This window comes from Cinclus cinclus, chromosome 3 (genome assembly GCF_963662255.1).
Source record: "Cinclus cinclus chromosome 3, bCinCin1.1, whole genome shotgun sequence".
NCBI classification, from domain to species: domain Eukaryota; kingdom Metazoa; phylum Chordata; class Aves; order Passeriformes; family Cinclidae; genus Cinclus; species Cinclus cinclus.
This window is the reverse complement of record NC_085048.1, coordinates 54573211-54599166: the sequence shown is the minus strand read 5'-3', so window position 1 is coordinate 54599166 and position 25956 is coordinate 54573211. Positions and strand designations below refer to the sequence as shown.

At 40.7% G+C, this 25956-nt stretch overlaps 1 protein-coding gene across 1 annotated transcript in view; it reads left to right on the top strand.

Annotated features, from left to right (window-relative positions):
• Positions 1-982: 982 nt before the first annotated feature.
• The window catches only part of MOXD1 (monooxygenase DBH like 1), a 48940-nt gene continuing 23966 nt past the window's right edge, over positions 983-25956 (top strand). Inside the window, exons 1-4 of the mRNA XM_062488817.1 lie at positions 983-1291; positions 13184-13330; positions 14759-14926; positions 15291-15374. Coding sequence (XP_062344801.1) covers positions 983-1291; positions 13184-13330; positions 14759-14926; positions 15291-15374 — 708 coding nt within the window. The remainder of the gene's footprint in view (positions 1292-13183; positions 13331-14758; positions 14927-15290; positions 15375-25956) is intronic.

The window sequence follows — 25956 nt, the reverse complement described above, 5'->3', positions numbered from 1 at the left end:
AAAACCGATTTCATACAGCTCTGAGTCTTCCAGGGTCAATGTGACTTCTTGTGGGACCTAACTTTCTCGTTTTGGGTGCCGTGTTATTTTTTGTTTCCATCCAGATTTGCAGAGGGCTGGGGAACATTGCTCCAAGAGCATCTTCCTGCTCGTTGTTTTCGCCCCCGCCATGGCGGTGGTGCTGCGAGCAGGGGAACGGGAGGCAGCTCCCGCTGCGGAGTGTCCGGGACCGCACGGCCGGGCGGGCCGAGCGCCGCCGGGGACGGCTGGGGTGTCCAGGGATGCGAGTACGGATTTGAGGTTTGCTTTTGTAGCCGACTCAGGGCAAACCACTCGAGGGGTCCTCGTTTTCCATTTGTAATGCAAAAAGAACTCTCCGGACGGGGGATCTCCTGCTTAGCTCCATCCATTCGCCGCACCGTGCGCTCGCACCGAGTGCGGAGGCGGTCGAGAGTGGGGAAGCGCTCGTTTGCCTCCGGGCTTCCTCCCGTGGAACTCTTCCACCGGAGATGGAGTTGCCGGGGGGCCGAGGAGGTCTCCCGTCCACCGCCTTCCCTCCGCTTCCCCGGTGAGGAGGAGGAATTGGGGTCGCTAGGGCGAGCTCCGACCATGTCGGAGAGCGCACGGCAGGTGCTCCAGGCGCGGCGGGGTCCGGTCCGGTCCGGCCCCGACGGGCGGCGCGGGGAACCCGGGGGCGGCCGCCAGCGCCGGGCCGGGGCGGGAGCGAACAAAGCGCGGCCGAGGGAGCGCTGCCCCGACGGGGCCGGCGCGGTGCCGCCCGCAGCGGGGGCGGGGTGACCGGGGCACCCGGCCCCCCTTCCCCACACACACATACACACACACGCACAGACACACAGACACACAGACACACAGGCACACAGACACACAGGCACACAGACACAGACACACGTCCCCCGCACACGCACACCGCGCCCGGGCACACGCCGACACTCACAGGCGGCAGCGGGTGCGCGGCGAGAGGATGCGGCGGCTGCGCCCCTGGGCGCTGGTGCTGGGCGGGCTCCTGTGTGCCTGTGCCGGTGCCGGTGCCGGTGCCGGTGCCGGTGCCGGTGCCGGTGCCGGTCCGGCACTGCGGAGCTACCCGCACAGCGCGGTGCTGGACGGCGCGGGCGCGTACCGCCTGCGCTGGGGCCGCCGCGGCAGCGCCCTCGCCCTCCGCCTGGAGGTGCGCACCCGCGGCTACGTGGGCTTCGGGCTCTCGGCCAGCGGCGGCATGGCCTCAGCCGACATCGTGGTGGGGGGCGTGGAGGGGGGCCAGCCCTACCTGCAGGTAAGGCCCTGCTGCTTCCCCTCGACCGCCGACCCGGGTCCTCTTTGTCCGCCCACCTTTCCCCCTCTGTCCCTCTCTCGGAACGCGCTTTCTCTGCTCCACGTTTCTTCTGCAGCCTTCTTGCCCTGCATCCCTGTACCTCTTTACTTCTTCCTTCCACCCTTCAGGTTATCCCTATTCTTCTGCGTCCCTATCCTTTGGAGGAAATACTTCTTTTCGATCCGCTCCCTTCCAACCTTCCCTCTAAACTTCTACACGGATTTCCTTAAAGGTGACGGGTTTCTTTCCTCTTTATCCAGAAGATGTAACAGCCCTATTCTCTCTCTTTTTGGGCACTCTCTCCTGCCTGCCCGCTGAGCCCAGACCCGCGGAGGAGAGAGGTGGGAGGGCAGAGTCTCTCCCAGGGATGTGTGGCACCTTTCCCCTCACCCTGCCAACAGCTGGCAGAGCTTGGCTGTCCTGGTGCCGCCCGAACTTGCTCTTTCTAATCCCGCTGGCATGAGGGCAACTTCCCACCATCTTCCGAGCCTGCTGACGTCCCCTTCTGCTGGCGCACAGCCAGCGCTGCTCCTGTTTTTGTTGTTCCTCCTCTCCTCACCTCAAAGTGTTTTGACCCAGATGTTTGCAGAGTAACTACTGGGAGGACTCCTGGTACGTATCCTTGGTCTGGTAAAGCAACCTGAAAGGTGCCCAACTCTATTGGCATAACTTTCTTGGGATGTTTCTGTAGTAGTCTAGATATTGTCAGGGCTACATCTGGGACAGGAGTGTGGAACAGAGGCCTCGCTGGTGCTGACAGTGAGGCTATAAGCCTTCCAAGCCTTGCTGGTGCTTACATCTCCTCCAAGAGGCACTGGTGGCTCGTGGAGTAGGAGCCATGAGAGGGGAAGGGACCTACACCTTTGGTCCCCTCTCATCAACCTGAGATCCAGCAGGCAGGAGTTGCTCTGGGCTCTGGGGAGCAGTGTGAGCTTGTCCCATGGATGACTGAAAGGGGTTTCAGGAAAGACATATCACCCCCAGCTGCTTGAATAGTAACTCAGAGATCCAGTTTAAGAGCAGAGTGGTTGTTAGAGTATGGTCTAGGAGAAGTCATCTGTCTTTCCTTCATTGTTTTAAAACCAGTAGATATTTGAAGCTGCTGCTTAAATTTTAAGAGGTTTTTCCTTAAGAATATGGATTTTCTATTAATAATTCACCATAAGAAAACAAAATGCATAGTATGATCTGCCTACTGTTTGTTAAAGTTCTTTAAATCAAAACTTTTCCAAAAGAATCAAGCTTTTAGTATAAATATTTTCCTTTTAAATTTTTTGTTTACTTTTTCTTCCCCTCATTAGTTTGCTGTATGAAGTTTAGGCAAATATTTGTCTTCCTTAAGTCCAGGCCAGTGATTTTTAGAATATTGCTTTCTCCATATTTCAAAATGAAGACAATTTTTCTTGAAGCATAAATAAAAGACTAATAATAGCAAAAGATAACACTTTATACTGCTCATTGAGCAGTGAGCTCTTCACTCACAGAATGAAAGGCTTTCTGAAAGGCTTTGCAATTCAGAAGACACACCTATTAACCATTAGAAGAAACTGAAGCTTTTTTCCTGGTTAGTTCATAGATCCTGCTAGGGTAAAGCAAGTTTCTGCCAAAGGCATCCAAACCTAGTGTAAAGTAGTGGAGGATCCATCACTTCCCTTGATAGTTTGTGGCGACACCGAGTCTCTGCTCTTCCTGATTGCCAGTATTAGTTGGTCTTGGTTTAGCTTTCAGCTATGCATTTTCTCTACTATATTAAAAGCTCTACTCCCCCTGCATACCGCCTTCATAAAGTTATTTATATGCGGCAATCAAGTAACTCCTCAATTTTCTTTTTTTTTTTTTTTGTTAAATAAATAGAATGAGCTCTTTAGCATCACAGGACATTTTCCCCCAGCGCTCAAAGCACTTTTGTGGCTCTTTTCAGCACCCTTCACAGGTTTCAAACATCCTTAAAAATGGCCCCATACTAACTCCATTCTTCCACAGATTTTATCCACGAACATTCTGTTACATATAGAAAAGGACTGTAGCAAATGCATGCTGATACAAATCTACTGATATTTTTCCTGAAATACTAATTTGGCACATAAATTGTTATGTGAAGAGCTATGAGTTTTTTTGTTGCACTTTTTGAGTAGGTAAGATAGAGAAGAAACACTTTTGTTAAAGCTTACTTGCCACTTGAGGCTTGCTCCATTCCAATTCCTTCTTCAGTTCTAGGTAGCATGGTTTCCTTCTAAACTGAACTGAGGTTTTTTAAAAGTTGCTCAGTTAAAATTTTTCCTTGCACCAACAAGGAACAGCCAGAAACAAAGATGATAAACAAAATTTGCCCAGAGGCTTTTTGTGGTCAGGCAGCAGGGATTGCTAGAAAATGAATTGTCCTAGGATGTTGTTTCAATAATACCCAATTCTTCCCTTAACTGAAACAAATTCAATTAATATTTTTAAAATGCATTCTGTGTTAAGCATATATCATCATAATTTAGCTTATTTACTACTGAAAAAGATTTTTTCATAGATAGCACCCTTGAAAGTATGTGGTTTTATGCCTAGCTGCACTCCATGAAATAGGTACACCCTATAGTGAATGAACTTACTTTTCTTTCTGGTTTTAGAAATATGTTTTTATTCCATGACCATCAGCTGGAAAATGTGCATAGTGGTCTAAACTCTTAGAGGGGTCATTTTTTGGTTTCTTTGAAAGTTTTGAGATGCTGGTTAGTGGCCTGACATTCAGATGTTCTAAAACACCTTTATAGCCTTTCAAGTGGGCATTGAAATTGCTAGTCCCTTGGGTCAATTTCGCCTTCCCCCCTTCCTCCCCCCCCAAAAGGAATTCTCTCTCCTTCTTTAAAAATAGAAAGTGTTCTCAGAGGTAAGAGTTCTCTTCTGAGAATAAACAAGTAAATATAGTTAGACTACAGCTGCCAGTTAGGGTAAAAGCACATACTTCTGTGTGTGGAAGATCTGTGTATTGGGGTAGAGGAAAACTGCCAGAGAGTTTTCAAAGAAAAGAAAGAAAATGTTTCCTCTGGCATTTATTCCTCATTCTCTCAGAGCAAGTAAATGCTATTGCCACCATCAGCAGGCAGTGTTTGCCTTGAAAAAGATGTGGTGACTGAAAGTCTGGGATATCTAGTGTTGGGTTTTACTTTCTCAGTTTTCAGTGTATCCTGAGCTTGGATGGAATGAGCTGTTTGTTTTGGTTTTCTTTTCTGTGTTTGAGCTGTATTTAATCTGAAAGGGTGTCTGACATAAGGAAAGGCTAAAACAATTTGGAAGTCTGTGGCTTAGTTTTGTCTAAATATATCAGGATGAAAAGTGTTACGATGTCATGAAAGAAGAAGAACAAACCTTCATAGTGTACCAGAGCAGATTATTGAAGAGCACTGGAATGATCAGGGAATTATACATTTACTGTGCTAACATTTCAGAAGTTTGATACTTGAAATGGGAACCTAAAGATATTTTGGGAGGATGCAGAGGACACAGCATGGATATGTGTATACATACATGCATGACTTAGTGTTTTGTTGTGAGGGAGGCACCTCCACCGAGCAGAAGGAGAAAAAGGAGATCAGTGAACAGACTATTCTCACACATTACTGAGAGCCTGGGGTGTCAGAGCAGCAGATTGTGTGGTGTTTGTCTGAGCATGTTTGAGAACAAGAAGATACCAACGGGGGTCGGTACTGGAAAGCTGGGAGCTGCCTTTGTCTCTACAGGGAGGAATTGGACTTAAGAGACTTCATTCTTAGCAAACTGTTACCTTGAAATATTTCCATGGTCATTTGCAGTATGTGTTACTCTTCATACAAGATCTTGGGGCAGCCTTAGATTTTACATCTTGTTTTTTTCATTATTTTATTGTTTTCCCTTATTTTCTTCTTTTTTTTCCCCTTTTTTCTTTTTTTCCCCTAATGCATCTCTTTTGTGCTTATGAATTGACACAGCATGCATTTTCTTGCTAGACCCATGCCTTTTCCTTGGTCTCCACCCCTGTCTGGAATTGTGCATCCCCACCCACAGCACGTAGCTGCTGAGAGCCCCATTTTGGGGAGAGTAATCCTCCTTGATGAATGCCTATTTTGTGCAAGTTATACAAGAGAGTTGCATTGTTAGAATCTTCTGTTGAACTTGCACAAAAATAGTCCCTACTCACGGTGAATAGGGACTGTGTGTCGCTAAAAAGTACTTTATTATTCATTAGAGCCTTGCTTGTTAACTGTCACCCAAACTAAAGAATATCTGTTATCAAATGTATCCCATAGAGTTAGCTTAATTGCTCACAGGGAAGTACTTGGAAGAGATTTTAAAGGACAGAAAACAGTGAGCATTTTCAGTACTTAACGATATGCCCATATTAAGTGCACTCATGCCAACAGCAACAAAAGAAGTGTTTAGAAAACAACTTGAAAGGCATCAAGAGAGAGATGCGAAGCGAGTGCCACACTGACATATCTCAGTTGGTGTTTTGTTGGAGATATTTCATGCCTTTGGGCATTGGGGCAGAATCTCCAGATGACTAATGTCTCCCTCTTGGCTTCAATGTGGGGCATAAAGAGATACTCCAGTGTACATCTCCACTGGCTGGGTGCTTTGTAGTTCCCTTTGAGAGGTACAATAGTTAGGACAAGGAAGCAACAGTTGGTGAACAAAAGATGAGAAGAATTGTGGAGCTTGTAATTTGCAGGGCTCCAGGGGACTGTTTTCAAGAGTTTGGTTTGGATTGTTTTTCTTTTTTGTCGTTGTTGTTTTGTTCTAGTTTGGATTTTGGAAACACCAAGAAAATGAAATTTTCTCACATCACCCCAAAAATATGGAGTTTTAGACACCGTGAATGATGCAAAGTCTTAAAATAATGGGGGCAATGATTTAATTCCCAATACAAACAAGTGTCACAGAAGCAGGAAGGAGAAGATGGGAGATTTTCTAAGGCAGATCCAGAAATTTTGGGAACAAGTACACCTAATTGTCATGCTTGAAAATCCCCTAACTGTTTTTAATCTTCCTCATAACTGAAGTAATTAAAATAATTAAACCTAGAAGACTTGTACTGGATAAATGTGGCTCCTGTGTAAGGAATGTTCCTTGTGATAAAGTGCAGTTCTAAGATCATATTATCATGCAGTATCTCCTCCTTACTGATATTCTTTCCCTTAAAACTCTTTGCTACATGTTTTGTCTAGTCTCTTTGTGTTGGGACAGCCTTTAATCTAGATTTACATCTTCTGATATGACTGGAATATAAACTCTTTAATTAACATTTATTCTTGATGCAAAGACTTGTATAGGACCTTGGGAGTCCACTGCAATGTCAAATTATCCATGTCAGTATGCGATGTTGTATTTCAGCCTCTAGCCACTAGTGCCTCTTACACCTTCTTACGTGTTAAGTTAGACAGGTCTCCACACTTCAGTGTTTTCATTTGTGGACAGAGAAAGTGATACGTTTTACTCACCAGGAATGTCACAGACACAAAGGGTTGCCATTGCCAGCTGTAGGCAACCCTGGGAAGCATTCAACTGGAGATAAGAAATATTCAGAAGTGTACTCCCGTGACCCAGTCTGGGTGAGAAAAGGCATATTTCTAAGTAAATAATTGTGTTTCATGTATAAAAAATGTAAGCCCTTCTTTTGTGAAGAAAATACATGAACATGTACGCACACATATTCAGGCATTATCTGTTTGTATAAACACACAAATGGAAATGTGCATCTTTTGTGTATAATTGTATGTCTGCATTTAAAGTACAGACACGCATGCAATTATTTGTTAGAGATAAACATTTTCTGTCCTTGTCAGAGTAAGCAATGCACCTGAAGTAAATAATCCACACTCTAGCGTATGTCAGCCAGTTTGATTGGAGTTGTACCAGCAATTGTGTACAGCTTCTCAAAACTGCCTGCGTGATTGAGATCCAGGCTTCCTAGCAAGGACTAAATCACTCCATGCTACTCTGATGTGTAGGTTAAAAAGCAAAACAAAAAAACCCACAGCCCCTAACCCCCCAAAAATCCACCCACCCAAACAACCAGAAACAAACAAAAAAACCCTGAACAAAAAACAATGCAACTTGGCCTCACCCCCCCTCCAATTAGTAAATTAATTATCAACTGCTTATGGAACACTGGCTGTGAACTTACTGATCCCAGTTACTTTAGGAACTCACTGCAACTTCTTGATTGCTGTTGCTGTACACTTTATACAGTCATTTTTTCATTTTCAGCCAATCTCAAGATTGGTTCAGCCAACTGGAATGCTCTCAAGGTGTTCTTATACAGCACAGTGATGCTTTCAGGCTCCTGCTTTGTGTTAGGTTGCTGTGCGTGGGCTCTGCTTTTCTCCAGCATAAGAGCATAATACGATCTTTGCCTGAAACTCAAGCTGAAATTTATTTGAGGTTGCAGAACAGTTTGGTTTGCTTATTTGTAAACTCATGCTCTGTTTGGTTCTTGCCAAATACAGTGTAAAACCATCTTCTTTTAGGTGGTAACATCTAGTGTGTACTGGAACCTTGAGCAGCAGGATTCCATTTAAATTGAATGCAACAATAAAAAAGAGAAATGTTAACCACAGCTATTTTTTTGGAAACCCAGAAAGGCATAACTTGGTGCTTATTTCAAACAAATTATTTATTCAGCTCTTTTCCTTACCATAGCAGTTTACCCACCCTATTTATACTAAGATAAATCCTCTCCTGCACCAACTTTCATCTTTGTTACAGCTTCATGATCCTTTTTGCCAAGCTTCTCTTTGGTCCTGGTCATTTGCATCAGCTTGGTAATTTGGGAATTGTCCTGGAGTGACTTTATGATGCTTGTATCCCCAGTTCTGTTCTGTTTATGCTGGATTTTAAGCTCTGTGCCTTTAAAATTAGATCTGGGAGTGAAGGGGGGCAGAAGGAGAAGCAGTGGATTGTCTGAGGTGGATGTATTCAAAAGCACATATATAAGAGCTTCAGCTTTATTGCTCATGGACTGTGTTGTCTGCAGCACGGGAAGCAGGAGAGAACTCTCCTTTGCTTTTAATTATTTTTTAGCTAGCTGAGGCAGAGAAGTTCCCCATACTGTGGCTGTTCTTTTTCTTGGAACTGACCAGCTCTGCTCTGGACTGAAAACTCAGAAGAATATCAGGAGCTCACACCTGTGGCTCACCGGGGCTGGGACATGGCATTTTCCTGCAAAGGAGAGACTGAGTGAGCCAAGCTACGCCCCACGACAGGGTCTTTCTGAGTTTAACATTGCTTCAAAACAGCAAGAAGTTTTATTGTTTAATATTATTCATTTTTTTTATGCTTGCGAATACTTTGTTTGTTAAATAAACAGTTTTTTTCCACTTTTCTCCAAGGAAATATTTTCCTGAACCAGCTAGGGGAGGGGCCACTTGAATCTGCTTTCTAGAGGGACCCCTTTGGAAGTTTCTTCCCAAATTTGCTCTAAACCAGGGTGTTTCAAGCTCCATGGGTTGGCTACAGAACACCAGTAGCGACAAGTTGAAGTGTTGAAGCGCAGCTGGTTTTCCTGTCATTTCCCATTCCTGACTTGTCCCTTTTGTCACTTTTAGGTGTTAGACTGCTGCTGGAATGGCAGTGATGACCCAGTTCATGAAGGGCAGCACGCATAAATTGGGGTGGCTGAGTTTCTCACAAGCTAAGCCCACAAGGAAATTGCTGGATGGGGCCACAATCTGAGAATTATTTTATGTTCCTTGAGGTTGAAAGGTGATATATATAATTTAGGACGGGAAATGGATATCATAAACAAAACAATCTTGTACATTGTAAAGATCTGGGGAGGGAGTGCCATAAACACCTGTTTCAGTCTGTGATGACAGCTGGTAGGGCTTTTGGGGTCAGGCTTCCCTCCACAGCTGTGCTTCCATTCTCGAAGGAGAAATCAGCATCCTTTTACATCCTTAAGAAATTACTCTCCCTGTCTGTTTGTGGAACAGAAATCAGAAACCATATATACCACAAAATATTTTTTTAAGAAGGAGAGAGGCTAATGGTATCTGAAAAACAGTATAACATGATCTGCCTCACATCTGGAAAAGAGCATAAAATATCTTGTAATGTCAGGAAGATTTTTCATTTTCCGTATGTGGTTTCAACTTTTAGGTAATGTGAGGAAAGAGGTATTTAATTATTTGATGGATTGCACAACTTAGTCCAGAGTTCAATATGCAATTTTATGCAATATTATCAAAGGGAATACAAAAAATTTAAATGTTTCACATGTAAACAGTTTACATAAGTAAACCCTGAAATAGGCATCTTTGTTATCATGCAGCATGACCAACACTGCTGAAGCTTTTTTAAACACTTAGTCTTTAAATAGCCAAAGATATTCATATTAGAAAAATACAGCCACTTCACTCTTCTCTTCCACAATTGTTACACTGCTGAAAAGGTGACATGTAATTTGAAAAAAATCTCTTCATTAAACATATAATATATATTTTTGTGTGTATAAGAAATGAGAGACTCTGGATGCAAGTACTGAATCAGTACATAAATCCATATTGTGGATTTATCCACATACTTGTGAGCATTTCAGAAATCCAGTTTTCAGGACTTGACAATTATTGTCGATCTTTTGGGACTCCATGAAATTCAGGGGACTTGTATCAGTATAATCTACCCTACAAAAGACACAGGTTTTGTAGCTGCATGGGGTAGCAAGACCAGATCTGTGTAAAAAAAGATTGTACCATGTTAGAGCCTTTTCCTGCTTGTTGGGAAGAATGAAATGTTCCAGTACAAAGCCCATTTTAGAACTATCTGTGATAGATATCAAAACACTGTAATGCTGTGGATTAAAACATCCCACTCGTTTCTTAACAGAATTAAATAAGTTAAACTTGTGAATTTGGATGAGCTCTGTGTTTCAGTAGTCTAGACCTGAGAGAGTTTCAAATAAAATTTAGATTTTCTTTGTTTAGCTGAAGCCCAAATGCCCATCTTATCCTCTCTGGCTTCTGGTAGATCCATCCTCTGTGCTGCCACTTTTCAAAGGCCTTCAGAGATGTACAGCTTTCTCCTTTGACTAGACAAAAGAGTGGAGTGTAGGCAGTCCAAATGTGATGGTTTTGATTGCATTTGCACAAGGACTTTTGGCAGCAGGACTTTATTTGAATTTTTCTACTCTGAAAGGAAGCATAGAATATGTATAAAGGTACAGACATTTATCTACGTAGATATAGCAAACATTTTTCCACTTTTCCAGACTTCAGATTTTTCCAAATGGTGGCTGAAAAAGATGTGGCATCACAGATTGTCACTGTGTCATCATTTTTGAAAACTTTTTTTTTCATTCTGTTTTGTACACAAACACACCTTAAGGACTTTTAAGCTCTGATGAGTAAATTGAGCGAAGTCTACATAGTTTGACTTAAAATCCTCTGTGTGGATAGAGTGAGATTCATATGGTTCCTGGACAATGGGGCATTATTTTGTTCTAAAACTGGAAAAAAACCACTTTCATATGAGAAGCTGAGCAATCAAATTTTGAGTTGCTCAGGGTTTTTTGGTTTTGGTGGATTCCTTTTGTTGTTGTTTTGTTCTGTTGTTTTTTTTGTTGTTGTTGTTGTTTTTTGGTGTGTTTTTTTGTGTGACATTATTTCATTTTATTTTTATGATGGACATCTGAATAGTTTTCAACAAAGGAAGTAAAAATAGCGTTAGGTACATCTAACCACAAAATAATTTCAGGTGAAATCACTGAAATCAGCAAGGTTTTGTTCATTTTTTGACAGCAGGCGTGGGCAGCCAGTGCCTGAGCAGGCAGCAGTGTGAGTGTTCCATACAGCTCTCATCCCACAGGAAGCAGCCTGGTCCTCTCTGGGGGCCTGGGCTTTGGGGCCGCCTTGCCCAAAGCATTTTCCAGCAGCCCCAAAATGAGCCCCTCTTGGTGAGCCAGAGCTGCCACCTGTCTTTGACTGTCATCCAAGTGGCTGAGATGATTCTGCTGATAACCACATTATCAAGGCACATCTGAGCTTATGCCTTAATTACAGAACTTCTTTGCATTTTTTTTGCATTCTTGCCTCAGGCTCATGGAAATCAGGACTACATCACAAGGGGGTTTTTATCTGGTGAGAGCTGTGTCCTGTAGACTTGTGATGAGACGCTGAAGTTCACCACAAAACATTTGAGTGTGCACGCCTTTTCTTCACATTTCTCAGCTCCCCTTCACATTGGTTTGAAGCAGAGACTTTGATGAGCAAAAGCTGCTCTTGAATTTGTATTCCTTCGTATTTCAAAGTGTGGGTATGTTCACTGAGAATGTCTTCCTCCAATTAAAAGTGAATTTTAAGCAAAGATATCACACTTCAATACAAACTGATGTTCTCAATGTTACATTTCTTGTCTAGACTAAATCCTCACTAACTTGAAGATGGAAGCAGAGATTCCACAGAAGAGTGTTTTCAGAGCAGGAATGGTATTATGTGTAGGCAATGCACTGCCTCTTTCCAAGTTCTGATGCAAGGCTAAAGTATAGTGTTTTGATCCCATAAAGTATCTATCTTCAAAGAACCAATGCAAAAAAAGTCCTATTATTTCTGTCCGGAAAAAAGCAAATACAAGATATTTCTCTAAACAAATACAAATCATCAGTTCACTTTCTTTCAGGTCCCAGGCCTGTGTTTTGCTCTTTTTAGTGATTATTTTTCCATTTGCCTATTCTCTCATGTACGTATCAATCATTTGTATTTGTAAGAAGTGGTGACAGGAAAAGAGCTCTTTGGTGTCTTGCCCAAACACAGATTTCTAGGGTGGAATTGAGTTTAAGATTAAAGTTCCTAAATGACCCTTTAATGAAGTTTCAGTTATCCTTTTACTGGTATCAAAATACTTGGGCATAACTTTTTACTGGTTTCCAGATTGGTCACCTCAGCCTTAATGAAAGCAGAAAGTTAGAAACCTCTCCATAAGTGAACAGAGGTCCAAACAGCTACAAAAATAAGTGCCTGCCGGGACCAGACAGTGCTGCATTATTTTGCAAAGACACCACACAATTAATAGTGTCTGCCAGTAGCCTGTTTGGCATGAGAAATACATTGGTTAGTTAAAAGACCCTTCCCCACCCCAAACCAGGCAGAAACTGCCTAAAACGCATAGGAGGCTGACCAGAGGAGGTGCATCTGAGGCAGTGGCCAGCCCTTCCTTGGTGGCCAGTGTAGGAGGAGAGGGAGGGATGGGTCCCAGCTGCAGGAATCCGGGGTGAGGAGGTTAATGACCTGACATTGCTGCCATGCTATTCCTTTGTGCCGGGCTTCTGCAGAACCCTGGATGAGAAGCATCTTTCTTGTAAACAGCTCCCTTGCCCCTTCCAAAACCTCAACCTAATCCCAGCAGCTTTTGTGTGAAATGAGCACTTTTCGTGCTAGTTAAGACATAGGGTTTCTGGTTCCAGTGTTCATTCAAGAGGTTTGCTTTTTTGTGGTAAAGAAAAAAGCATAGGAGAAGTTGCGGAAAAAAGGAGCAACGCTATTGTTGATGCAAATGTTAAGTGAATTTCATTCTCTCTATAATTTCTCCTGGAGATTATGACATCCCATTTATGATAAATAAAGCTTCTTGGTTGCTGGGTCCCACTTTTATTTCTGTAGTTACATACAGGCAGCATGATGCTAAAATGACTTAAGGCGTTCTTTAAGATGCTTATAGAGGAGGGCTGCTTTCTTGGAGATTCTGTATAATAAATAGTTCAGTGTCACCTCAAATTTATTGTTTTATTTAAACTGACACTGCAGAATTTGACATGTTTTGAACAAAGCTCAGTACCTGACATAGAGTTTCATTTTTAATACTATATTTTAACAATGGGCCACCTTTCTTTTATAACAGGATTATTTTACAGATGAAAATAGAGTACTAAAAAAGGACCCTCAACAGGATTACCATCTGGAATATGCCATGGAAAACAGTACACATACAATATTGGCTTTTAGCAGAGAGCTGCACACTTGTGACACAAATGACAAGAGCATAACGGTAAGAGTCTCTGACTATATGTAGACAAATGAAGTAATAAATACAGGATAAATGTACATGTGGTTATTAAGTTGGTAATTAAAATATCTTTTTTAGTAAAAGGGCAGAATTAGAGAAATTCACTTTCCAAAATACCTGTTTGCTCAAATTAACCATGTTACATACTTCTGCTAGTTTATTAAACTATTATGTTTAAATTTCAGCTTTCTTTGTTCTTTTACTTTAATACTTTATTTTCTATAATTTCTAACAAGTGTGCACAGGATTGGAATAAATACCTCTGGGCCATCAAGTCCTATATGCCATTGTTACAACCATTCAAGAGAGGCCAAATTGAGAAATAGTTTTAAGATTTTGCACTAACTTCTAACTGATCTTAGAAACAGATTCTTTAAAAATTGGAGAAGATCTATTTAAAGGGTCTGTTTGTTCTATTTCTTTATTCAAAACTAAAAGTGAAAATACTAATGGTAAAACTTTCCATGGTAAAATAATTTTCATGGTAAATTCTTCTGTTGCCCTAGGGATTGCTGTGTTATTTCCTAAGTGTAACTTTAAATTACATGAAGCTGATGACTTTGGTATTGGAAATGACAGGTTAGAGAGATTTGCAAGGGTTTCTATACTTTGGTTTGTTTACTACTTCTTTTGGAAGAATTACTATAGGAGTAAAATGCTATATTAATTTTCTGTGTTTTTACAATATATGCAATTATAGCAACATGAGAGGCTGAAAATGCAGGAAGCAAACCCCACCTGTATAAACCAGCAGTTTTCCAGGCAGTCAGTGGATCTCTGGTTTGCACACCTGCTCCAAATTCTCAGTATAATTTAGCATTTTGAGACACTTCAGGATTTATTATAGCACTTTGTCTCAAGGGTCATTATTGTAATCGGAGAATGGTTTATGGAGAACTGATCTGTGCAGTGGCTGTAGATTGATTTTTAAGACATAAATCTGTTCTGTAACTGAATATTAATTTTCCATAGTATCCAAGGACAACAATTCACTGAAGGCATTCACATCTTCACAGACCTGAACCTGGAAAATGTTTGGGGGGAAGGGGGAAGCCTTCTGGTTGCTGATCAAATAAGTAACATCTCTAGAAAAATGCTTGTAATGCATTTAGTTGGTTACTTCTTTATGAGTCTGTTCTGCCATTTGAAGATATTACTTCAGTTGACAACATTAGGGAAGGAATCTATCAGAGAACAATTTAATTTCTGTGCATTTCCAGTTAACCCATTAAGTATAAAACATTATTTATTTCAAAGGCCAAATTGTGTAGGTAGATGACTGCTTCTCTAGATTACATTGTCATTGTTTAAATACACCTCTGTCACAGCCATTGTAGGGATTATAGGAACTGTGTAAGGAAGATGTTACTCCTGTCCCTTGTGGATATTTTGCTTTGTTTTTTTTTTCAGGAGAGCACAGTGCGGGTAATATGGGCCTACCACCACAAAGATCTGGGAGAGGCAGGTCAAAATTACCATGGATCTAATCGTGGTACAAAGAGTCTGCGTTTGCTGAACCCCGAGAGAGAGGAAGTCTCGTCGGCCTCTTTGCCATACTTTGACTTGACAAACAAAGACGTAAGTTACTCCAGGTTGTGGGTTTCTGCGGACATGGGAATAATGTGGTAGCCAAAGCCTTGGACTTACACAACTGGTAGTGTGAGTCTTATGTATAGATTAAATATAAGGAAAAATTTCTTCCCTATGAGGTTGATGAGGCATTGGAACACTCTGCCTAGAGGAACTGTGGATGCCTCATCCCTAGAAGTTTTCAAAGGATGGGGCTTTGAGCAACCTGGTCTAATGGAAAGTGTCCCTGCCCTAAGCAAGGGGATTGGAACTGGGTGAACTCCAAGGTCCTCTCCAACCCAAAACATCCTGTGATTTTATGATGGTACATAGTACTTCTATGATAGTGTTCTTGCCCTTTTTATTAAGACAGGTGCCTGTACCAGACAAGGACACAACTTATTGGTGCCAAATGTTTAAGATTCCTGTACAGCATGAAAAACATCACGTGACAAAGGTGAGTGATTCAGACTCAGAAAATTTAGAGGAATTTAGACAATAATTACACTTCAAATAAGTTCTTGAATGTTGTAATGCACATTTCCAGAGGAACTCCGGCACTTGAACTTTTGAAGTTTTTTTCATTGTTTACTGGAGGGAAAACAAGCTGTTTTGTCTGTATTCACAAATATGGATCAAATGTTTGAGTATATGCGCCCAGAACCTGGCTCAGGTGTGCCCTGACAACTGGCATGCATAGTGACAGACCCTCTTTCTTGCAGTTCTTTTCTTCTTCATCTCTTTCCCTTAAGAAAATGAGGTTGAAAATTATTTCTGTCTGTAAATATTTCTGGCAAGGACTAAGTAAAATTGTCTGAAAGCGTGTTACATTTCTACTTTTATATAGGGATTTAAATTAATTTCTTTTAACAGATAGTAATTTTAAATTAAGAAATAACTAAATGGTCATATTTGTTCAAATAAAGGGCCATCTTATTTGATTCCAGCCACCTTTCTTGGGATGCAGAGCCAGGTTACATCACATAAGAACACACACCAGTATTATCAGCAGCTTAAAACCTAAATATTATTATTTTAAAAAGATATGAACCCTGTAGTTTATTTTTAAAATAATGAAAATGTGTGAATAAGCATACACAAATCTCAGCAGGATCCTTGGTGATTTGAAAACCCACATGCTTATGCATGTTTTCCTATAACACATTTTATAACTTTTCTTTCTGCTCTAAATTGAAAGCTTAAGAGTGCTGAGGGAAAGATAGTTCTCACATTTCTCCCCAAAAGACCCTACAAAACAACAGATTCTGATTTTTCTAATATGCTGAAAATAGCACAGTGAAGATAGTTCTGGCCCTCATTTTTATCTTTCTTTGAACCCAGCAATGCATTAAGTGTAGAATTATATTTCTTCTTTTTTGTTACTATTGTCAGTCATATTTCTTCAGTGCATTCAGTAAGACTGAAATTTTTGATTATTTCAGAGAAATTTAACGTGATCTCAATGTCTGTATGATAAATACCTATAATTACTCTGAAATATTGTGTGTTTCTGCACTTTATCAGAATTAACAATTACAAGGCCCAAATTTCTGCCTTCAGGTTCTTGATCTCTAATCATATTTGAAATCTTTCACAACTACTTTCAATCTATGAAATGGAGAATTTGCTTGTGTTACAAAATGCCAAGATCCCTAGTTTTCTGCTTTCAAGTGGGAGACCTTCAAAATGGTAGTATCAGAATCAAGTTTTCCATGTTAATTTTGGTGGAAGTTGTAGATACTTGCTGTTCTGCTAAGAAGTTCCCTAGAAATATTAATTACAAATAATTTCTGAAATTATTTTCTAAATACTTTGCATGACTGCACATACAGTTGCTCAGTCTTTAAAAGTAAGGTTTGGTTGAAGCTAAAACAAGATTTTAGCTCAGAAATACACTGGATGATATTTCAGAATAACTTTATATTCTTTGTTTTTCCAATAATGCATGAAGAATGTTAGAGTTTTAGAAATTTTATTCTCAAATTAGCATATTTGTATACAGTTAAAAATTAGAGTGGAACTCTCAGCGATTTTCCATCTTCAGAAAAGCAAGAAAATTTCATACTGTTGGTTTAAAATTTTTAAAGAGAGAAAAATCAACACAGAAAGAGAGCAGATTTAAGCAGGAACACTGCCTTAGCCTTTCTTTTCAGGGGCACAACTTACATTTTCCTTTAAGTGATGCTTTTAGATGCCACACAGAGGGTTGTTGTGGAATTGTATCTATGTGCTCTTGCAAACTGATTAAACATTTCCTAAAGCCTAGTGATACACAAAGGATGGGGCTTATGGCTACTGGGGAAGATATTAGCTGTGCAAACAGAGCTTGAGTTTCACAAAGGGGAGGGCGGATGAGCTCTTTGGCCTGATCAAACTGTCTGGGTTAGTTAAATACTTACATAGATGTTGATTCTGGATTCCTTCTGTAGCACAGTTTTCACACAAACCTACACATCAGAAAAAAAAAAGGCAGAAAAAAAATGCTCTAGACATGGTACAAATTTGTCTGTGGCATGATTTAGTCTACTTCAGCAGTGTACATGTGAGCTGGCTTTGGCCATTTCTGTGCTCCTGTGTCATTTTGTGGAGCACTGAACGGCTCAGTTTGGCACTTGCTGGATGATGTGCACCAGCAAGTGTGTGCTTAGCTGCACTGATGTGTAAATCTGCTGGTGATCTGGCTGCATCAGCCACAACTGGAATTTTTTTTTCTCTTTCCACTGTCCTCTGTAATGTCTTCCTTCTTGAAAATTGCTCTAAGCACTTTATAATAAAGTACTTTTAAATTATCAGTTTCATCAGGAAAGCATGAAGTTTTAATGAAGGAAGCTGAAAAAAGCTTGACCTGTCATTAAAGGTAAACATCAAGACTTTTAGCTGTCTATGATTAACAAATACCAGATTCTGGATTAATATTCTGAATTTAAAAGGATTTTTTAATGTCTACTGTAGATGCGTTATTTAAAAAATATTATGCTTTAAGCCAGAATACATTTAAGGTATTTGCAAATATGTTTTTTAAATGCAATCTAATGGTAGCACAGCTGAGTAAATGATAGCACTTGGGTCTTAAGTTCACCTGCAGTAGCGTTTTAATTTCTTCTGTTTGTACAAAGAGAAGAAATAACTAGCACAAGAGATCTCAATATCAATCAAAGATAAATTATGTAAAACCTTAGGTCTTTTCTTCTATTTACGTAATATCCATGCTACTTTCCAGGAATCATAGCTAATGGGAAACAGCATATTTTCATTGATCAAGCTGCTCTACATGATATGCAAATTGTGCAAGAGATAAGATTGTAATCTTGTGTTCATCTCATAGGTAGAATAAGGACATGGATAGGTAATTTCTCCTTATGCTGCATTTACCAATGGGGAACAGATCTTCACTGCAATAAGGGGGCACCCAGCCAGGTTTAGAACTTCCCTGTTAAATCTTCTTTTGTTTCACATTTCTTGCATCACTCTCCTCAGGGAAGAAATTTTGTCTTCCTACATGTCCCTACAATGCCTTCTGTTTCTAATGCCTCCAGGAACTTCTGGGGAGACAACTCATAATAACATGCCTGCTAAGAAATGAAACAGAACAGGACTCTCAATAGCTGGGCATAATAGTGACAACAGTGATGCAGAAAACAACTGAAACCAGGCACTGAGCTGTTTTTTGTGTCTCTAATGGTTTACATCACTCTTCAGTGCCTACCTGGCTGAATTGTGGCTCGTGGAAAATTTACTAAACTTCTACAGGATTTTCCCCCAGGGCATTTTCTATTAACAGAACCAATTAAAAGTGTAGTAGGTACATTTTGAAAATAAAGTAGGCAGAACATATGCAAGGGATTGCTTGGAGGCATTCAAATCAGATATTTGCTTGATGGCCCTGCAGTGGTCCCAGAGTGGTGGACTTTGGCTGCTTTTCACATGGGAGAGCACATGGCTGCCTCTCTGCAAACTCCTCCTGCAGCTACATGTGCATTGGTCTGTTCTGCTGCTCTGAGCTTCAGGCAGTGGTGTGTGCCTCAGGCTCACTACCCAAGAGATTTTCACCTTTCTCACATGCACAAGTTAGCCAGGAGATTTCTCAGAAGCAGAAAAAAGTGTTCCACTTATTAGCCCAGACTTTCTGGTGATGGGTTTGAGACTATGCCTTGTTGGGATTGTTTGCATCTCTCTGGAAATGTCATTGTTCTGACTGGTCCTGAATATGTCTTTTAATCACATTCCTGAAGAAAATTCTCTGGTTTCACCAGAAACTCCACTCCAGAAGGACCTCTCAGAAGGAGGGAGAGCAGGATCCACTGGTAGAGCAGACACACAGGCAGGTCCACACACCTACCTCTGCATGAAAATATTTCTGTCTCCCTGCTAAAGCCATACTGGGGGCAGGTTCCTGGATGTGGGGAGCTCACACAGGCAGGGACACCATTGCACCAGGGCTGGAAGCAGGGCTGACAGAGACAGAGATGGCCATCCCAGGGAGCACAACCTGAAAAGGGGTCTCTGCAGAATCTTCCCCTCGGAAATTACCTGGTTTGTCACTTTCTTTTTGCTCATTCAATTAAAAAACAAACAAACAAACAAACAAAACTATTCAGTGGCAGCCATCAGGGTCTTTTGAAATCTTGTCATTTTTGTACTGTTGAGGTGTCCAACTTTCATGATTGTCACTGTGTGTGGATATGTGTGTGGTGACACACATCTCTCTATTTTGACAATTTGTAAGACTATTTACTGATAGTTAGGGTTTTCCTGCCTCTTTGCTGAATTTATTTTTTTCTTGCTGTGAGCCAGCATCATGAAGATGTTTGCCAGCAGCAAGAAACTGAAAATTTGGTTCACATTCATGAGAATTATTTCCCAGTGTTTCAGTAAATACAACTCTTGCTTTATATTCAAAGCTTATTCTTAATTGCTTTTTCTTCTTGTGATTCTACAGATGCAGGTCTTTCTTATTGCTATCTTTAGTTTAGGTTTAAATACTCCATGTCTTCTGTCACTTCAATTTGACTGTATAGCTTATTCAAATAACTGCATCTGCTAAGGATTCATTATTCTGTCTTCACATTTACATCAGATCTTCCATGTGCTTGATTGTTTGCTGCAATTAAAAGACTTTAAGATTCAGTTTTTGTTCTACTGTCTCTAGATTTTCTGAGAATCCTCTAGACCTGTGGTCTCCCTCTCCACCTGATGAATTGTTTAATGCTGTGTATAAACAGCAAATTTAGAATATATACTGGTGAAAGACTGGTACATGTATCCTACATCCCAGACGTGCCATAATCTATTGGTGTGAAGCTTTTCAACATAGCGTGCCTGTGCTAGTTCCAACACTGTAAATTTTCCACTTATGTTTTCTTAATTGCTTTTAAAAGCACTGTGTTTTCCTCAGGAAAAATAGTTCCCCAGGCTTCATCAGTAATAATCCCCTAGTCAAAAAACGTCAAATATTGAATTTTACTCCAAGGGTAGGAAAAACATTTTATGTAGAATAGACCCCAAAATTTGGTATGGTCACTTAGCTGTATCTGCATGTCTTTTCTCTAAGAATAGCTCATTTTTCCTTAGTTCTAAATGTTACAAGTTGTTTCAAAACTATCATAGTCAGAGAAATACCAGCAGAAATGCTGTGATGTGGCTGTGCCCAAGAGCATAAAGTATTTCTGATTCTGGAAGAGAAGTTTTTAAACAGGACATCACATTTTAGAGGGCATTTGGCATTGGAAAGAGGATAGTAGTATTTGCATTTTGTAAGCTCTTGGAGCTTTTTGTTCTTGTGCAAATCAGTCCTTCCATGTGCATTATTTGAACCTGCTTATGAGAATGGTGTGAGCAGGTTTAGCTCTGTTGAAATAGGGAAGAAGCTCCACACTGGGGATTAATCTGTGTGGTCAAAATTCAGTACCTCTTCAGTACTCATGAATACTCAGAAACATATTTAAGACAGTAAATTTTCAGCCATAGAGATGGGCTTCCTCTTATCTAACTTGACTTATGTATGCATCTGTGCCAGCTGCTTAATTGACCTTACAGTGGCAGAACTAGCTGTTTGTATTATGCCAGAGAAGTTGTCAGAAATGTGTGATCTTAAGCATCCCTTGTATGGTTCAATCTCTCTCTCCACTGATGGATGAGAGAGCCCAGACCACCAGCCTGTATTAGATGAGTAACTCCCAGGTGAATGAATCAGGGGAGACATATCCCAATCAAAATAGTCAGGGGAGAGAAGAGACTGTAATAAAAGCAAAAACTGTAAAATAATACTTTAAAAAAAATTTTAGGAAAAGTGATCTTTTCTCTACCGCAACCCTGTGTAATTCTTTGGTGCTAAGCTCATGATGTGACTAGTGAAACAGGCTAATCATATAACCAGAGAAAAACCTAATTATTTAGCATTAGCTGAGAAGTGTTATATTAGGCATATTTTTATATCAGCACTAAAGTTCTCCATTGCTGATCTCCTTGGAAGGGGGAGCCTCTTTTCAATTAAAGAAGGGCCTGTATTAGAACACACCAGCAGCTGCCACTTAACCTTTATGTTCTGTTTCAAGGCAAACTGATAAGGAAGTAAAAACTCCAAAAAATTTGTTGCCAAGGGTAACTCTACTTTTTGACAGTGGAATGCTTTAGTAATACCAAAGACCCCAGTGTGAAAATACAAAGGGACTCCAGTTTAAGGGACTGATTGATTGGAAGCCAGAAGAGCAGCTTGTAGCCTGCGGTACCTAAATGAGGGCACTGATTTTTAACTTGAGAGGTACCAGACAGTAACTGCTTGTTACTCTCTGGCCTGAACTTTTACATTTTGCTAAATGTGATAACTCTGGCAAATTACATCATGCAGCCTGACACAAACAAATGTTCTATATTTTCCCGTGCATTCCCCTACAAAGTAATTTCAGCCCTAGTAAATTAGATTGGCAACCAAACAATCATCTTACACTGCAGAGCTTGTAAGCTATCTGCCCTTTGATCTGCAGGGCTGGCTCTCTGGTGCAAGCCTGAATTGGCCCATTAGACTTTGCAGAGCTAAAGATTTGTGTAACTGAACAGGCTGAAAATTAAAAGTTTCCCAAGCACTGTCTGTGGAAATAACAGGAATACATTACACTCCCATATTCTGCTAAATTATTTCATATGCAAAACTGTGTAAGGTGTTATTCCATTCTGTGATCACAGATTAAATTATATATGACCACAGATTTTACTTTCCTACCAAACTTTATACTTCTTACATATTTTTTTTGCAGTAGTCTTCTTTCATTTCACTTGCATATCTTAACCATAAGAATTCTTAAATTATGCAATTATTTCTGCTTTATTTATTCCATATTTGGCATGCAAAAATAATTTACTTCATTTCTGTCATCAGCAACATTGAATGTCTAGTTAATTTAATCCATTTTTTTGATCTTTGCTTTCTAAATAAAAACAACATGCATCCATTATGGAAATGTATTGACCACACCAGCAGGTGGTAGGAAAATATGTGTGCGTGTGATTTTTTAGTTAAATAAAAGTCAGATGACAGCAGCCTTATTTTAAAATATGACCAAAAGTTAGTACTTTCTGGAAAAGCAGAAAGTACAATTTTTGTGAAAATCTCTGGGTTTTACCTCCCAGTTCTGAGAAGATTTGTGGGTTGATCTTCAGGAGACCTTTGCTATTAATTAACCCTATTTCATCTTGTGCAATGTCTTTATTTTTTCTTCCTCATCCTTAGCCTTATAAATGATTTTAAAGTGAACCTATGACTAGGTGATGCACTGAAAAGATAAGAAAATTGTCTGCAGCCAAACATCCAGCACTTCTTATCACAGCAGGCAACAAAACCCTTCAGAGCAGCATTGGGCCTTAGATGAACAGTTACAGAGCATCTTTTGTGTGAATACCAGAACAGCAGGCTCGTAGGCAGCAAAATCTCTCTTGATGGATCTTGTGAGGATGGATAGCAGAACAAACCTAGCTTGGTCCTACTAGTATCTTGGCATTGTTTCTGAAGATCAACCTTCTAATTCAGACAAATCACATTGTTGCAACATCTTAAACAAAGTTTCAGTACAGCAAATTAAGTTGCTCCAGTGGTATTTAAATGGAACAGAACTTTCTTTTCCAATCTAACTGAAGAATTTCTCTTCAGTACCAGTCTTTTAATCTGCACCCCCAGCTACTGGTGGTGGTTTTCAGAAAATGATATTATGACTCTCTCCACCTTTGCTTTTGCTTGCAATGCACAGTAGTCGCAGCTATGAACAGAGCATAGATTCATAAACGCCACATTAGTAACAGTGGAAAAATGGACAGACAATGGTCAGAAAAGGCCTCTCCACCATGACCACACATAGCAGACTGTATTGGGTTTGCATGGCTATGTTTTGGTGGCAGGGGTTACAGAGGTGGTTTCTGTGAGAAGCCACCAGAAGTTTTCCTCCATGTCCAGTAGACCCAGTTCCGGGTGTCTCCAGGATGGATATGCTGCTGGCCAAGGCTGGACCCATCAGAAATGGTGGGAATGCTTCTGTTATGACAGATTTAAGAAGAAGAAGAAGAAGAAGAAGAAGAAAAAAGACTTATTGTGCAGGTGTATAGCAGAGGGAGAACATGCAAGAGGAACAACTATTCAGACTCTAAGGTCAGTGAAGAAGAATGGGCAGGAGCTGCTCCAGGTACTGGAGCTGAGATTCCCTTGCAGTCCCTGGTGCAGACCATGGTGAGGCAGCTGTGCCCCTGCAGCCCATGGAGGATCACAGGGATGCAGAGATGCACCTGCAGCCCTTGGAGGAGCCCAGGCTGGAGTATCTGGATGTCTGAGAGGGGGCTGTGAACCTGTGGGAAGTGTGATGGAGCAGGCTCCTGGCAGGGACCTGCAGACCCATGGAGGGAGGAGGCCATGCTGGAGCAGGTTTCCTGGTAGGACTTGTCACCCTGTGGGGGATCCGTGTTAGAGCAGGCTGCACCTGAAGGACTGCACCCTGTGGAAGAGTGACCCACACTGGGGTTTGTGGAGAGCTGCTGCTCATGAGATGGACTCACACTGAAGAAGATCTTGGGGCACTGTCACCCCTGGCAGGGACTCCACACTGGAGTGGGAGAAAGGTTCCTCTCCCTGAGCAGTGGGAAGCACAAGGCATGATGAACAGACCATAACTCCCTTTCCCCATCTTCCTGCACTGCTGTGACCTTTCCATTACTGTGCTTGGGACTACAGTTGCTGGGACTGAAACTGTGTCCTTCTGTTTTGTGAAGTGCCAACCACAGTTTTGGTTTCTAGATAATTGCTATGGAATAATTTTAATGCAGACTTTAGAAGAACCATGTAATCTGGAAATAGCCCTTGTTGTGTCACTTCCTGCATGTTTTGATGGGTGATGAAGTCCTGTCAAAAGGTATACCAGGATCTGACTTTGAGTGAGAAAATGTGGAAGTAGTATTACTTAACAACATTTATTTTGTAAGCCCTCTTATGTTCATATATTGACTGTAAATATAAATTTTTAGAGGGTTATGAGCAGTTGCTGAGTTCCTGAGAGTTGCTCTGGAGGCTGTCATGTCAAGATCATGAACCCTGTGCTTATTTTATCCCCTGCTTTCCCTTCAAACTGAAGGTGCCAGGGTGTCCAGGTTGGTGGCTCCTCTAGGAGATCAGTATCTGAATGCCTTAGGTCTTTCTCACATGTAGTTCCTTTTGTTAGACCCTCACAGAAGTCAGCACGTCATTTTCAGAAAATGTGTTTCCTGGTAATGTACTTCTGTATGTGCAAAACAGAAAGGAACCTGCTGTCAATACTCATGTGTTCCATCTTCAGGCAAAGCTGTGTGCTCCCTCCCAAGCAGGAGGAGAAAAAGTATAATGCTATTGAGGTGCACGATTGAGGGGATTGTTTTGCAGTTCTGCAACAGAATTAAAATCTCTTCCATTGTGGCCTCAAAGAAAGAGACCTTGCTGTGCAACAGTGGTGATTCCATGAACAAACGGGAGTATCTTCGCTGACTTTATTATTAATACTATTCAACTTACATGTTCCTCTTGAATAAATATAAACTCTTTATTGGCTACCCATTTTGGCCTTAGACCTGAAGAGTATTTGGTTACATATTACTTTGTTGTGATATTGTTTTCATAAGGAAGTAACAATATTCATGATTAATTGCCAATTAATTCTGCTTGCAGTGTGTCAACTTTGCTGAGAGACTTTGGCCATCCTGAAGACTGCAACCACTGCCAATGGTTCTGCTGCTCAGGAGTACAATGAGTGTACTGCCAGGATGCATAACCAAATGAAACATGTTTTTGCTTGACCTGAGCTTTTTATGAGATTGCTGCTCGGGGTTGTACTTTTTAACTATTACTAAATGCATTATCTTAAATCTTCAGGCATATGTCAGGCACAAACAATGTTTTATTGGTATTTCTTTGAGATATACTTCTTTTGGATTTAGTCTAAATTACTGCAAGTCTTTAAAGTCTGAAACTCCTTATGAGTGGCAGAGTACCAGGTAATTAATTAGGAATAAGAACTTAAGAATGGGCTTGATGGCAGAGAGAAAAAGCCCAAAACTCATCTCTAACTCTTGTTTTTTAATGTTTGGACTTACTGTTTATTATGTTTTTTGATTCCTCTTTCTCAATTAAAATATTTAAGATGTTCGGCAGAGTGACCTGCAAAACTCTGGATTTTATAATTACAGCGTAATTATTAGTAGCACTATATGTGGATAGAAGGATTTATGCCAATTTAGATATATAGCCTTCTCTCCAAGCAAAAAGCACAGCAACATATAAATTTCACCTGAAAGTACATATTCTTTTCCAATAAAAAAAAATCTAAAGCTTAAAACAGAGGTATGGTAATTACTTCTTAATGCTGTATACTAATAAAACCTAAATAAGGGCCTTTGTTGAACAACACAGTCACAGAATAAACTAATCCTTTTACACCCAGAACAGGAAATATTTGAGCTTTGAATAAGATTTTCCATCCACATGATAAGGACCTTTCTTCCTCAGTGATGTTAGAACTGTTGTCCTGTGATGA